Source organism: Trachemys scripta, chromosome 2, assembly GCF_013100865.1.
Source record: "Trachemys scripta elegans isolate TJP31775 chromosome 2, CAS_Tse_1.0, whole genome shotgun sequence".
Lineage (NCBI taxonomy): Eukaryota > Metazoa > Chordata > Testudines > Emydidae > Trachemys > Trachemys scripta.
The window spans coordinates 46254669-46269637 of record NC_048299.1 but is presented as its reverse complement, the minus strand read 5'-3'; the positions used below and the strand labels follow the sequence as shown (position 1 = coordinate 46269637).

Here is a 14969-nt window from a genome sequence, read left to right as displayed (position 1 = left end):
AATTAAGTAACTAAATAATACAAAAATTGTGTTTAAAAAAATACAACATGGCAATTTAAGGGAATACCTGATGTATATGTCATGAATATACACTGACTGAGTAATAAAAGTCTGCTGCCTGTTATGTCACATAAAACTACTATTAGGTTGTTCAGACCCTGTGTGAAGTTAATAAGCCATACATGAAAATTTAATTAGTGTAAAAGAAGCAGCAAAGCGCAGACAAAAGTTATTTGCTTCAAAATAACAAACCTTTTTACGATAACAATTGTTATTTTAGTTGCCTGAGGCTCCTTGAAATTCTCTCTCAGTTGTCTAAAATGGTTGACAACAAAAAATAAAAAAATTCTTCTGTACGGTAGCCAAATGAGAAGTTATATTATGCACTCTGATGGCAAAAGTTCAGTTCATACTGTCTTCATGATGGCTGAAATTCTCCCCTATACAACGAGGTCAGCAAAAGGCCTATTCAACACTTAAGTTCTATGGAAAACCAGGCACTTAAGTGGTAAATCAGCCTTTTGCTAGCTCTCTATATCAGAGTGGATTTCATTTGATATTATTCATTCAATTTTGCTGTACACTGCAGCAGATAATACCATAAAATCATCTTTAAAAACATGAATAGTAACTCTATTGTATTTTTCCATCTTAAATGGAAAACATATTAATTCATATTGCTTAATAGCACACAGGGCCACCCAGAGGATTCAAGGGGCTTGGGGCAAAGCAACTTCGGGGGCCGCTTCCATAAAAAAAACTTGCAATACTATAGAATACTATGTTCTCATGGGGCCCCCTGTAGGGCCCGTGGCAAATTGCCCCATTTGCCGCCGCCCTCCCCCCCGGCGGCCCTGATAGCACAGATGATAAATAGAGTGGCCCTGACTCTCTTCTCATGTACATTGGGGGAAATCGGGACTAATTGTCCAACGAGCATAACTAAGAGCACACTCAGGCTTAATCTTTTGTTTATCTATAAGTCTCCAACTGTGATGAAATGGTATTTAATGGACTATGGACATAGTTTAATGCTACCTCTTCATCAATGTTTTCTGACAGCTTGCACTCAGCTCATAACGTGCAAGACACTTGATGTATACTGGAGTGGTGTCAACTACCACTTTCACAACAACATTTCTAGTTATTACAATTGGAAACACTGGATTTGCTTAACAATTTGTCCCCATTTAAAAACAATCTTTTGGTATTTGGATATTAATGCACAGAACATAATAATATTTTGCTTCTTCATCTAAGTCATGTCATTTTCTAAACTGGTTCTTCATGTTTCTTTGAACACTGATAAAATAAGGATAAAAACTGAAAATCTATTCAGACCATTGATGTAATAAAAAAAAAAAACTAATGATATTTTACTCATCTGTCAATAAAACACAAAAATACTTGTCCATAGCAAGTAGGTGAGTAGAAATTTGCAAGGTTGCTACAGAGCTTGCATATCATTCACCATGAAATACAGCTATTGCAAAGAAGGAATGTGACAGCTACTGTCCAGCTATACCAGAAGAACAGGAGACACGGGAAGTGGTTTAATTAGTGGAAGTGGTTTAATTAGAGCGCAACTTTATTATGAACTGTCTGGGAGTACCCGGCAGATAAAAATGTACAGTGCAGGTGGCTCCATGATCAATTCAATATCTACCCTGGGGGCTTCTGTCAGCTCCCTGCCCCCCAGAGCCCCAGCAGCCCCTCTCCTGGGACCTTACCATCCTCTCCCTTGAATGAGGGGCAAGGTAGGCTATAAAGGAGGGGGGGTTGCCTCCCTGCCGTGCCAGTCATAGGAGCCCCAAACTCCCTTTTCTCTCCTTTAAAAAACACCTTCTTTAAATCCTTTACAAAACTATTTATTTGATCACTATTCCATTCCCCACAAAGTACCTGCTCCGGACAGCCATCCCACACTTACATAATGAGTTGCGACATCATAGCCTAACTCTCATTCCATGCTCGCCCCAACTAAGCTCCCTGTCCCCAAATCCACTGTAGGGAAGACAAAATAAACTCACTCTGCCTTGGCCAATCTGTCAATGAGAGAAAAATTCCTCCCTAGTCCCCCCACTCCCCAGTAAGGAGTGGCTAGCGCAATGCCCACAGCAGATCCTGATATTTCACCACTGATATTTCACCACTTTCAAGGATAAGAGGGCGGCTGCTGCCCTGCTTGGTCCTGGTGAAAAAGGACTTTTCCCCTACATAATCTCCCCTCTCTTCCAGTTACCTGGGGATGAGTTAGTGTCCCCTTGATGACCCACTCTGCCTCTGTAGGAACGTCTGTGCCTCTCTGTCCTTAAAGAGGTGCATCCCTTTGCCTGGCGAGCCAGACCGTCCGTCCGTCCCCCCCCGCCCACCCCGCTTAAGGTGCGGTGTGGTGATCGTCTTCAATGGTTTATGACAAAATGCAACAGGTGGATGGAATAAAACACACTTGGAAGGATTAGATTTTATCAGTACATGTCAGTAAACGGCGATTTCACTACACACACGTAAACTGACAACAAAATATTTCCATTGATAGTAACAGAAATCTATAGATAGGCAAAGTAAGAAAAATGCTGCTTAAAATGCTTAAATCAAGTTCTAATAAGCAATCTATTTTGTATACCTTGACTTGGGATGTTGACAATTTGTGTTTAAATGGTTATAAAGACTTAACTTTTTGAATCTTAACATCTACTGTCATTAAATAATTATTGTCTGATCCCCTCAATTTCCCACAACTGTGAAAATTTAAATCTATAAAAATCTATACAAATAAAAAATGCTTAAATCCCATAATTTTGCATACACGTGAAAATTTAAATAGATTAAAAATAGAAAAATGCTTAAAAATAAACATCAATATTATCCATTGAAATTATAAAAAAATAAAAACCAAATTCTGCCAAGCCTAAATAAAACAAAAGGGAGGAGGGAAAGGATAATGACAAAACAATAGTGAGATGAGGCAATTTTGCAGCAGGTCCCACCTGAAAGAAGGCACCTCCAACACCACAGTACTTTCTAACGCCATTCTTGGGGCATTAGGTCAGAATTGACTCAAAGGAAACAGTGTCACCAACGGAATTACCAACACCAACTGTGACTCAGGGATCTCTTGGTGACAACTGGCAGAGGGCCCTGGGGTATTTAAGGGCTACCAGGGATCCCCTGGGTCTGGTACTACGTACTAGTTCACCAAACAGTCATATAAGATCTCTACTGGAAGCCTGTGTCACACTGGTCCTCATAATCACTGTGAAATGTAAGCACGGATAATGTAAGGAGTTATATATATATATACACACTGAAAATGATGTTCTTAAGGTCTGTGACTTGGGGCTGGTCACCAAAAGGTGAGAAACAGATTTCTTTCAGGCAACAGATGTTTATCATAGAATCATAGACTGGAAGGGACCTCAGTAGGTCAGTTAGTTCAGTCCTCTGCACTCAAGACAGGATTACATAATAATTAGGCCCTTTCCTGACAGGTGTTTGTCTAACCTGTTCTTAAAAACCTCCAATGATGGAGATTCCACAACCTCCCCGGACAATTTGTTCCAGTGCTTAACCACACTGAAAGTTAGGATGTTTTTCCTGATCTCCAACCTAAACCTCCCTTGCTGCAATTTAAGCCCATTGCTTTTTGTCTTATCATCAGAGGTTGGGAGAGGAGCATTTTAAGGGGCTAGGGAGAAATTAAGGGGATTGTATGGCTAAAGCCTGTTGGTGTCAGAATGAGTATATGTGTACATTGTGGGTGTTGGCAGATGAAAATAGGAGGACTCTGAACATGCATTTCAGTAAAGGCTGTATGTGGTGTGAGTTAATCTGCATTCTAACTCGTTGGGGTCCATCAGATACCCAAAAAGGAAAAAAATAGATTAGATGGAAGTTTCAAAAGAACACTTCTTACTAGTTCATTTAATGGAGGCTGGGGATGATAAAGAACAATTGCCCTCATGCATCTCTCTACAGAAACTCCAAAAAATTAATTACTGGAAGATAAAAAATAATCATTTTCCCAGAGAGAGAATAAAGCTTCAGTGTATTAGCAAACCAACCTCCTTTCCTTAATATAGACACAGCAGACACCTCAACAAAAGAGCAATGCTTACAGAAATGTCAATCAACTTGATGTTCACTCTCCTCGAACAAAAGGATTATTTTAAATACATGCTGAAAAACTTAGTAAGTGACTTTGTTCCTGAAGAAGGACACATGCTAAAATCGGTAAAGAAACAATTAGAGTTGGTGGAGAGATAGATAGCAGTACCCAAGTGTCTCTTTGACTGACTGTATAGAAAATCTAGACCAAATCTGGCCCTGCGCTACTAAGCTGTTCCAACTTGGAGCAGAGGATTTAGGAATCTTGTCCTATGCAACAGCAGGACAAGATTCCTACCAGGCATTCATGAGATTCATAGTCATATATACCAGCTATTGTGCTGGCTAGTGCATCACAGCCCCAAGTTGAAGCAGTCTTAAAGATCTATATTGATTAAAATACATATGCACTTCAGTGTGGGCATGGTTACATTTTTGAGAACCATAGGAATATATGTATTAGTAAAACAGGTGTATGTTTTTACAGGCATAGTACAATAGATTTAGCTTTCATATGACACTGCTTCCACTCATCATTATCTCAAAGCACGTTAGAAAGAATGATCTGGAAATCGAAAAGGGAACATTATGAAGTAATGAATAGGAGGAATGCTAACAAGTATATTACCTCATCATCATCTGCATCATACTGTGCATAATGCTGTTCCAGGAGCTCTCTCTGGCGACGCTCTTGTTCTAGGGTCTGGCTAATCAGCTGAGCAACCTCACTTACTTGTCCTGGCTTTTCTCGTCCAATTACAAACCTGCATAAAACATTATTGAACAAGATTATTCTTCAGTCCTTTCTCAAGCTCTGTTTGATTTTTGGTCAGAGCCAGATGTACATTAACTGTGCAAAATATCTGATGTGGCTGTGACCATATGCAAAGCCCACTATGTAGACTATTCTTGCCAGAGAAGAAACAATATATACCAGACATGGTGTGACCAGGTACAGTACAGTACAGTACTGTGTTAAAAAACAACACCACTAACAATGCTCGTGAAGTCTGGCTCCAAATTACCTCTCTACAGAGCGTGAACCCCATGGACTTAGACCCAGAGCAGGGCAAATTTGTTACATACATAATCTACTCCTGAGGGAATTCTGTGCCACTGTGCAATGCAGAATTTACACAGAAATTAATGTTCTGCACAGAATTTTCTCCTCCCCCGCCCAAAAATGGGCTGCAGAGCTGCTGGCCACTACTAGGGGCACCTGGACCCTGCAGAGCCTGGGTCCCCAGCTCGCAATAGAAGACACTGCTGAGGGAAAGGAGAAGGGAGCTGGAGGGCTCCCAGCAGCTGCAGTTCCTGGCACACCCCAAAGGAAGGAGGCCGCGTGCAGGAAACTCCACATAAGCCTGGGACCCAGCATCAGGCTGTTTCTTCCTCTGGATCCCTGGGCTCTGGGGGGAGTAGGGGATGTGTGAGAGTGGGTTGGGGGGCCATCCAGGAGGTAGGCTGGGGGGAGGGGGCAGAGGGTGCGCGTGTCGGGGCGGGGGGGGGTGCCCCACAGTTGAGCTCGGGGTCAGGGGAGGAGGTGCGAATGTCTGGGCTGGGGGGACCCAGCAGCTGGGCTGTGGAGGGTAGGGGGTGCAGTGTCTGGGCTGGGGGGACCCAGCAACTGGGCTGTGGAGGGTAGGGGGTGCAGTGTCTGGGCTGGGGGGGGATGCAGCTGGGTTCTGGGAGGAGGTGGTGCAAGTGTCTGCACTGGGGTGTGTGGCTAGGTGAGGAGGAAGGGGTGAGAGTGTCTGGGCTGGAGGGCACCACGCGGCTGGGCTATGGGCGGGACAGAGAAACAGGAACTGGGCTGTGATAGGGCTTTCTTTAACTCTCTACTCCTGGGGGAATTTATTGTGTATCTGTATTGTTACAGCTATACAGTAGAACCTCAGCGTTATGAACACCAGAGTTACGAACTGACCAGTCAACCACACTCTTCATTTGGAACTGGAAGTACACAAACAGGCAGCAACAGCGACGGAAAAAAAAAAAGAAGCACAGTACAGTACTGTGTTAAATGAAAACTACTTAAAAAAGAAAAGGGAAAGCAGCACTTTTCTTCTCCACAGTAAAGTTTCAAAGCTGTATTAAGTCCATGTTCAGTGGTAAATTTTGAAAGAACAACCGTAACTTTTTGTTCAGAGTTATGAACATTTTAGAATTACGAACAACCTCCATTCCCAAAGTGTTCTTAACTCTGAGGTTCTAATGTAGTTGCTGACAGGTATTTTGAAATAAATCACCAAAACAATTAAAACTGGCATTATTATATAGTGTTATTTTGACAAATAAAATGTGCAGAATTTTAAAATATTGTGCACAAGATTTTTAATTTTTGGCGCAGAATTCACGAAGGAGTAATCATCACTTCCAATTCAATAACTGCAACACATTTCCTCCCACAAGCCTGCAAAAAACCAGGCACATGGTAGTAGCATAGAGAGATTTCTGTGGGCTTATGGGGAGTGGAGTGTACTATAGAGCCACTGTTCTATCCTTCCCCACCTGCATTGCATTTCCTGCTTGTTATACACACCTTTGTGGCCCCTATCCCACCCCCACAAAAGTGGAGAATCGGTTTCTATGTTTTTGTCCAATCAGTTTGGCTTCTGGATTTTCATCTTTTCCCATGGATACATTTCTAGATGATACTTATGCTATTTTCTTAATTCAAAGTGCATTTAAGTTTTCCTGTTATTTCATGAAACTCTGTCACTACACTATTCTCCCAAAGTTTGTTTTTGCTGCAGGTTCAAAACTTATTCTCTGTTCAAGTTTCCCTTGCTTTGGTTGAAACCCGCTGCTTTCAGATCTAGTTTTCAGCAATTACATTTTAGGATGAGCTTTGGTTGTAACACAGGTTTTTTTCCAGTACATTGGAGGTACTGTAATTAGATGCTCCGTGTATTACAGTAGTAAAGACAGATAATCACACTATAATACCAATGTTATAAACAAGTGAGAGACACTTAGGAGTTTAAATGAATCGAAGTTAGAAGAGTATGTTCTTAACATGTTAGAAAGAGGATTAGCTGCTTACAGCTGAAAAACATTATGCAGATCTGTAAAGCAAAATCAGGCCACTGAGACATTCCATATGATGATTTAGTTGTTCCCTAAACATTTGGGGCAAAAGATGAACATATATAAAACACTGAAGGGTGCATTATATTCTATGTAAGAGGAAAAATTTAATTTGTATTAGATGGCACTGTGCATTCTTGAAAGTCATTTGGAATTTGGCATCTGTGTAAGACAAGGTCCCATGAGTGGATAAACCCAACCCCATTCCCTATGCCAAGTAATCTGTCAGACCATGGTGGATAAAAATCTATGATTAAAAAAACAACAGATTTTTTTTTAATTTAAATTGTATTTTTGTATTTAAATGAAATATAGCATTTTTTTTAAATAAACCTATTTAAAATTACTTTGAAATTGACAACCTATGTTAAGATCTAAACTTATTATAATTATTAAATACATAAAATAATATTAAGCAGTACATATTTGATGCCAAGTTTTAAAGGAAGTCAACCCACTGAACTGGTGGAAATCACGGGCTAAACACCTGGATTCAGGGTTTGTTGAAATGCTAAACCAGCTTTTGACAGCAGTTGCCTCTTTTGCAGGTGCAGAAAGAATATTTTCTTCATTTCAGTTTATTCAACTAGCTCAGTTCAATGACTAGTCCAGCCAAAGTTCAGAGACCAATTGGGAGTTGAGAAAGCAGGAAAACTTGTTTTCCTTTTCCAGTCTATGAATGCAAACTAAGTGTGAGAGCTCTAAAATCTGCAAGCTCTAAAATCTGGAAGGACATGATGATCAGAAACAATCAGTTCAATTCATAACTACAAGTCATACTTCCTTTGTTTAAGTGCAAAACATGTTTTGAAAAATCTTGTCTTCTGATGTATCCAGTGCTTTTAATGTACTTTTATTTAATATTTTTTAAAAAAACTTAAAATATGTTTTGTGCATTTTAATCAAATTTGAATTTTTATCCAAATAGACTTTGATAAAAATCACAAGTAAAAAATTAATTATCATCAAGTAAATGATGCATTAGTCACCCTTTTCTAATATGTTAAAATATAACTATTAAGAATCTGAACAAATATAAGTTAAGCTATATAATTGCTTACATAAGTACAGTACAGTACAGTACAGTGTATCCTCCGGGTTAGCTAAAAAAAAGCACCAAATCTAATGAAAGGCTATATCAAGTTGCAAATCAATATGTTTCAATTGGTACCAACTAATGAAAATCAACCTTTGTTTAGAAAATAACTAAAAAGTACAAATGCAATACACAATTAAAATTCACGATTTAAATTGAGGTTTCTTACTTGCTGATTTAAATCATGCTTAAAACCAGTGATTTAAATCACTTTGATTTAAACCAATCTACCCAGGAAGTCATAGACTAGCAGAAAGGAATACAATTTGGAGATATGCTGCACACCACAGAAGCAAAGTAGCCAAGGATGACTTCCAAAGGGGAAAGAATGGTGACTAAAATGACCCCATTTGAAACTATGAGTCCAAGAGTCCAAGCTGGAGACCAAAACAAACCATTCATAAAGAACATAGTTAGCTTTCTAATGTCAACAGGAAACACTGAGAGAAACAGAATACAAATCAGCATTTTAACCCTCATCAAACCAGCTCTCAAACTGGCACACTGATCCTGCTGTCACTAAATCTGGCACTGTGACCCAACCACGACAGAGGGATAAAGCACCCCCATGTGGCCTCTCTGGCCTATCCCTTCCACATAGTGGTACGGCACCAAGCACAGCCTGGTCCTGTCACTTCTGATCTATAGTTTTAGGGCCTGCTACTACTCCAAATGAATACTGTAAAATGGCCAAACTCAGTCTTCAATGGAAGCAGCACTGGATCCTTAACATGGCTGTTGTAAATAAAGATGGAGAACATCCACGTTTGTCATGCATTAGTCTATCCTCTGAAGCAACAAGTAAAGGGAAAATACAGCAAAAATTAATTCTGGTTTAAACTAACTAACTTAAACAGGCTTTTATTAGATGGATATCACCAAGACGCCTGTGATAGATATACATGTGATAGTAATACCCATATAATAAATTGTGGATCCATGTAATATACAGCATTTATCATGCACCTCACTGTCCTCTGCCCCATAATCCCCTTCCCTTGGGACGTAAAACTCCATAACAGCTTCGCACAGCCATTACGTACATTGTCCGAAGGCCTAGGATGTGCAATATGCAGTCTTGCACCAGCAATAGGTTTAAAAATCTGATCTCATGACTTCTTGAGACTAAAAATGGGAGATTTTTCACCACTGAAAAGGGGAGAATTTATGTTTTCAACTGGAAAGCTCTTGCTTCTAGACCAGGAAGGGTCCTGAATAGGGTTGCCAACTTTCTAATTGCATAAAACTAAACACCTGCCCCTTCTCTGAGGCCCCACCCCCCGTTCACTCCATCCCCCCCTTCCTCTGTCACTCGCTCTTCCCCACCCTCACTCACTTGCTCATTTTTACCAGGGTGGGGCAGGGGATTGGGGTATAGGAGGGGGTGAGGGCTCCAGGGTGGGGCCAGAAATGAGGGGTTCGTGAAGGAGGGGGCTCTGGGCTGGGGCAGGAGGTTGGGGTGCAGGTGCTGGGGTGGGGCTGGGGATGAGGGATTTGGGGTGCAGGAGGGGGCTCTGGGCTGGGGGTGGAACTGAGTGGTTTGGAGTGTGGGAGGGGGCTCTGGGCTGGGGCAGGGGTTTGGGGTACAGGAGGGGATGAGGGCTCTGGCTGGGGGTGCGGGTTCCAGGGTGGGGCCAGAAATGAGGGGTTCAGGGTCTGGGAGGGGGCTCCAGGGTGGTGCAGGAAAAGGTGCAGGGTGCGGGCTCTGGGAGGGAGTTTGGGTGTGGGAGGGGGCTCCAGGCTGGGGAAGGGGATTGGGATGAGGGAGGGGGGTTGAGCCTTGGGCAGAGCTTATCTCAGGCGACTCCCCAGAAGTAGCAACGTATCCCTCGGCTCCTAGACATCGGGGCATCCAGGCAGGTCTGCGTGGTGTCTCCTCACACAGGTGCTGCCCCTACAACTCCCACTGGAGTTTGCCAGCCCTGCCAACTGGACTTTTTTAATGGCCCGGTCAGCTGTGCTGACCGGAACTGCCAGGGTCCCTTTTCGACGGAGCATTCCGGTCAAAAACCAGACACCTGGCAAAACTAGACCTGAAATACTGGAGTTGAATGTCCTGACATTTTTATGAAGGTAGGTTATTTTAGGTAATTATAATATATTTTAGGTTAATATAATATATTTTTCCTCTCCTTCCGAAGGCACTCATGGTTTATTGTTATATTATTTTCAGGCCTTGAAACAGACACCAAAATTAAGTCTGCTCAATGACACATAAAGGTCTTAGTGTATACATAAATAAAACCCTGACACAATGACATCAAAGCATCTACCAGTTGTTTTCCAAAACAGAAACAGAGCAAGTACTCTACATTCCTACAATTTAAACAGGAATTTAAGTGAGTTATCTGCTGCCATAGTCAGACTGACGATATGTTAGAAAATAAATATTTAGCAGTGTTAAATGTTTTTTTCTTGAAATGATATTGTCAATTGCCAAAATACAGGTTCAGTTTTTAGTGACTACAGTTTTCAGAACACAAACTAAACTAAATTAGGATATTTTAGACCAGTTGCCTTGTTACATTCCCAGTTTTAAAATATCTGCTTAAATGCAATAAAATAAAGTCATTTCTATAACTGGTAAAAGGTCACAAAAAGAGAATAGAAAAACAAAGAGGAGTAGCTTATGCCCAAATAAATCTGTTAGTCTTTAAGGTGTCACCAGACTCCTCGTTGTTTTTGTGGATACACACTAACACGGCTACCCTTCTAATGCTTGACACCAAAAAGAGAATAAAGATCACACTCTCTAATATACATGAAATAATGTTTTTGATGTATAAAGCTTTAATTATCAATAAATGCTTCTATGGAGAGAGAGTTTTTAAAACGTTTAATTAGATATTCAAACCTAGTCCAGTTCTAAATATGAAGATAGAAAATTTCATAACCAGAAGTGTTTAAATATGAAAAAAGAGGCAGAAGGTTGTGAATCACTGCCCGGAAAATTAGTCATTGAAGCATATTGTACATACTTAAATAAAAGTGACTAATTATATATTTTCCATCACTGGTTCACTAGAATTAGGCACATGTATTTTAGAACTGGCATGTTAAGTCTTAAGGGTCAAAAGTGTTATTAAATAGAAGAGAAATGTAAAATCTATGTGCCACATCATCTTTAAGAAGCGGTTTATACAGTAGCCCTGTTTCTGGATGTAAGATAAATCAAAGTTTAACCTTTGCTATATACTAAACATCTGGGCCATTTTCAAATGTGTCTAGTTTTGTTGTTGTAAATTGTTTCTGATATTCACAAAGAGCCATAACAGAACAAACAGCATTGCAGCTGCCAAATGCATGGCATGAACTGACTTTGATATTAACAGTGACCCATCTTACTCAATGACTAGATGTGAAACACTCTCCTAAAAGGTGTTGTTAAAACAAACAGGTCTGGAGCTAGAAATATAATTAATATTTGACTGTACCCTTGGACATGGGGAGATAGAAAATATGGGGGAATTTAAAAGGGTGAGATGAAAGATATATATAGGAGACAAGGCCAAAAATTCTACCCTAACTCCCATTGGGAAGACTCAGAGTGTGTAAAATTAAGCATGAGCACAAGTTCATTTCAGGATCAGGATTTCTGTTTGTAAACAGGGTGAAATAAAGAGTCAATTTTATTTAAAACTATTCAGTAAGCTACATCTAATTTATAAGCAGAACATTAGTATTTTCAGATTCATTTTGAGTTATTCTGGTTTAAAAAAAAAAAAAAAAATCTCAAAAACAAAAACAAAACCCTCCTGGGAGGTTAAGAAAGGATTCCACTGAATCTGGCAACAATTCTCAAATTTCCTTCAGCCCAATGATACTTTTGAGCATACTTAATACCTTACTTTCCCGAACTTTTTCAACTTAAAGTACAGAGGTTCTGCAGTGGTTTGTACATTGAAATAACATGGAGAAAACCAGATGATTTCAGTGAAGTGGCGTTGTTAGAAGAGAGCAGAATTTAGCCCTCTGTTTCAGTCTGCCTCTGTGCAAACCTAGGAAGACAACATTGCCTCAGAACACATTTAAAACAATTTACGAACAAGCATGGCACATTTTACATCAAATACTGTATGTGGCGTGAACCCTGTAGGAAGAGATATTTCTATTTAGCGGCAACAACATAACCTAGATCTAGTGACAGTTTTCCATGAATAAGATCAAGCTCTTTTAGAAAAGTCAACCTCAAACTACAGAGGTCATGAAGTTTTAGATTCTCTATGCGAATGAGCAAATTACCACATCCTAGTTCATGTACTTTCACATAAGAAAAAATCTGAAAATGAAACACTCACGAAGACCTAAAACAATTATATTATGAAACAACATTGAACTGACTTTTAAATAGGACTAGGAGAAAGTCAAGTAAAAGTAGGATAAACTGGATGTTAATTAACTTAGATTAGTTATTCTCATTTAAGAGTGTCCATTAGTGTGGGACCTGAGTGGTGGGTCAGCTATGTGTAAAAATGCTACAGAAGCAGATGTTAGTTTAGGCCTGGGAAATGCAATAGTCCGCAATAAACAATTGATTAAGCTTAAACACTGGTTTACCCCGTGGTGGGCAAGGTCCTTCCTTACCCATCATACCTGTCAGTATTCTGACATAACGCAGACACTGGTGTTCCCTGAATACACAGTATGCAGCTGACCAATATTCTCTGAAGTATTCCTCAATTCTAAGGGTTGTAGCCAGCCATGGAAGACATGGCCATATGTACAACCCCAATATGCATCTGAATGTAAACACCTTATGGAGATGAATACATTGTGAGATAGGTGAACTGCTCCATTCATGTCTGTGAGTGTTCCCATCCCCCCTCACCAGTGCTAGAGAACCAGTGATATGCATCAAGCATGCCTATTCTCAATGTCCCACCTCAGTCTGAGCAATGCATTCTTGTTGCATGCTCCCAGTATACCTGCTCTAAGCTCCGCACCCAGAGAGGCGGGGGTTTCAAACCCCTGTAGAGGGACAAGACCTGCCCCCCATATCACTTGGGGAGGGCAAGAAAAGGGGCAAAGATGCCCTTAGAAGGGGAAGTCCCCCAAATCCCAGCTCACATGAGGGAGTCAAAGGGGTGTTAGACCCCCTGTAGATGGGTAGCGGTCCCCCAGATCCTGCCACACACACAGGAGGCAGGGCGAGGGGTTCAGATGCCCCAGAAGAGCAACTCCGCCATACCCTGGCTCACATGAAGAGGACACAGATGGAGGATGTGCCAGCTCATGCCAAGGCTCCTAGGCCTCACTGAACACTGACAAATAAGTAGCTGGAAACGAGCTTGGCTCACCTGTGTGTTAGCATTGTTAAAATACATGTTAAGTTTATAAGAACGTGTTTAGTGTTTGGACTTTATGAAATGCTTGTGAGTTGCTACATGCATTAATTTCACTTACAATATCTGTATTCCATGTCATGAGGTAATAGTTAAGTGTTTGCTTTGTAACTGTAGAAGTGTTTGCTATGCAACTGGAAACCCCCAGAGTCATGAGAGAAGCATTATCAAGTGTGAAATATTAGTTTACCACCAGAGGTGTTATCTCCTGTCCAACAAAAGAAGGCCGACAGACACCAAATGAACCATTGTGGAGCATCAGTGGACAAAAGACTTTGTTGATTTCTCTTCCAACACCGATGAAGAGGTGATGTGTACAAACCCTCATCACGTCACAGTTTGAATTTTATGTGAAAGGAATAAAAATCCTTGATCAGAAAGAACTGTACCACTATGTTGCTTGGAGTTAGAGAGGGCAATATTTCTAAGCATAAGCATGGGATCCCCAAGCTGCTTAGCTTGGGTTAGCCCTAAAAGACATATACAGTTTGCATATTACAGCAGCTTATAATACTTTTTGAAACTTAAAATTGTAATTCATTTGTGTGTATGTTTACCTGCTTTAACCTTATAAATAACGATCATTTCTTTTTCCTAGTTAATAAATCTTTAATTAGTTTAGTACTGGATTGGCTACAAGCTTTGTCTTTGGTGAGAGATCTAAGGTACAAATGACATGGGGTAAGTGACTGGTTCTTTGGGACTGGGAGTAACCTAAATATTGTTGTGATTTTTGGTGTAAGGGACCATCTATCACAAAGGCAGGCTTGCCTGGGTGGCAAGATAGACTGGAGTGCCCAAGAGGACTGTCTGTGACTCCACGTTAAGGCTGTTATAGTGCTTGAGGAGTTCACACTTGATACTAGGTTGATGAAATCTAATGATAGAACACACAGCCCGTTTGAGGTTTGTGTGCTGATTTGTAACAGTCAGCCCTAAGGTTGGTGCCCAAGTTCATGAACCACTCCAGATAGCATGATGGAGGGGTCAGAGCCCCCTAGAGGAGGTGGGGTCCCCCAGAAACTTACACAAATAAAGGTAGGGAAAGAGGCTCAGCCCCCCTAAGACACGCAGCCCCCCTGATCCAGACAGACACATGGAAGAGATATGTGGGGCTGACAGGTGCCTCTGCCCCTATTCTCCCTCAGTTCCCCTATGACTCACTCCCAAAACCTGCTTCCAGTTGTCTCTCCCATTCTTTTAAACCCCCACCTTCTCATCTGACCCCCACAAGCCTCTCCTACTTACACACACCCCTTTTATCTCCTCCCCATGATCATCCCTCCCCTCACTGCAGCTCCAAACCTTTTCCCCCACTTCCACCTACTCTTCCA

At 40.9% G+C, this 14969-nt stretch overlaps 1 protein-coding gene across 9 annotated transcripts in view; it reads right to left on the bottom strand.

Annotated features, from left to right (window-relative positions):
* The window catches only part of PPP1R9A (protein phosphatase 1 regulatory subunit 9A), a 222721-nt gene that overhangs the window by 55862 nt on the left and 151890 nt on the right, over positions 1-14969 (bottom strand). For all 9 annotated transcript variants that reach the window (XM_034760478.1, XM_034760477.1, XM_034760479.1 and 6 more), the window contains exon 6: positions 4736-4871. In XM_034760478.1, coding sequence (XP_034616369.1) covers positions 4736-4871 — 136 coding nt within the window. The remainder of the gene's footprint in view (positions 1-4735; positions 4872-14969) is intronic.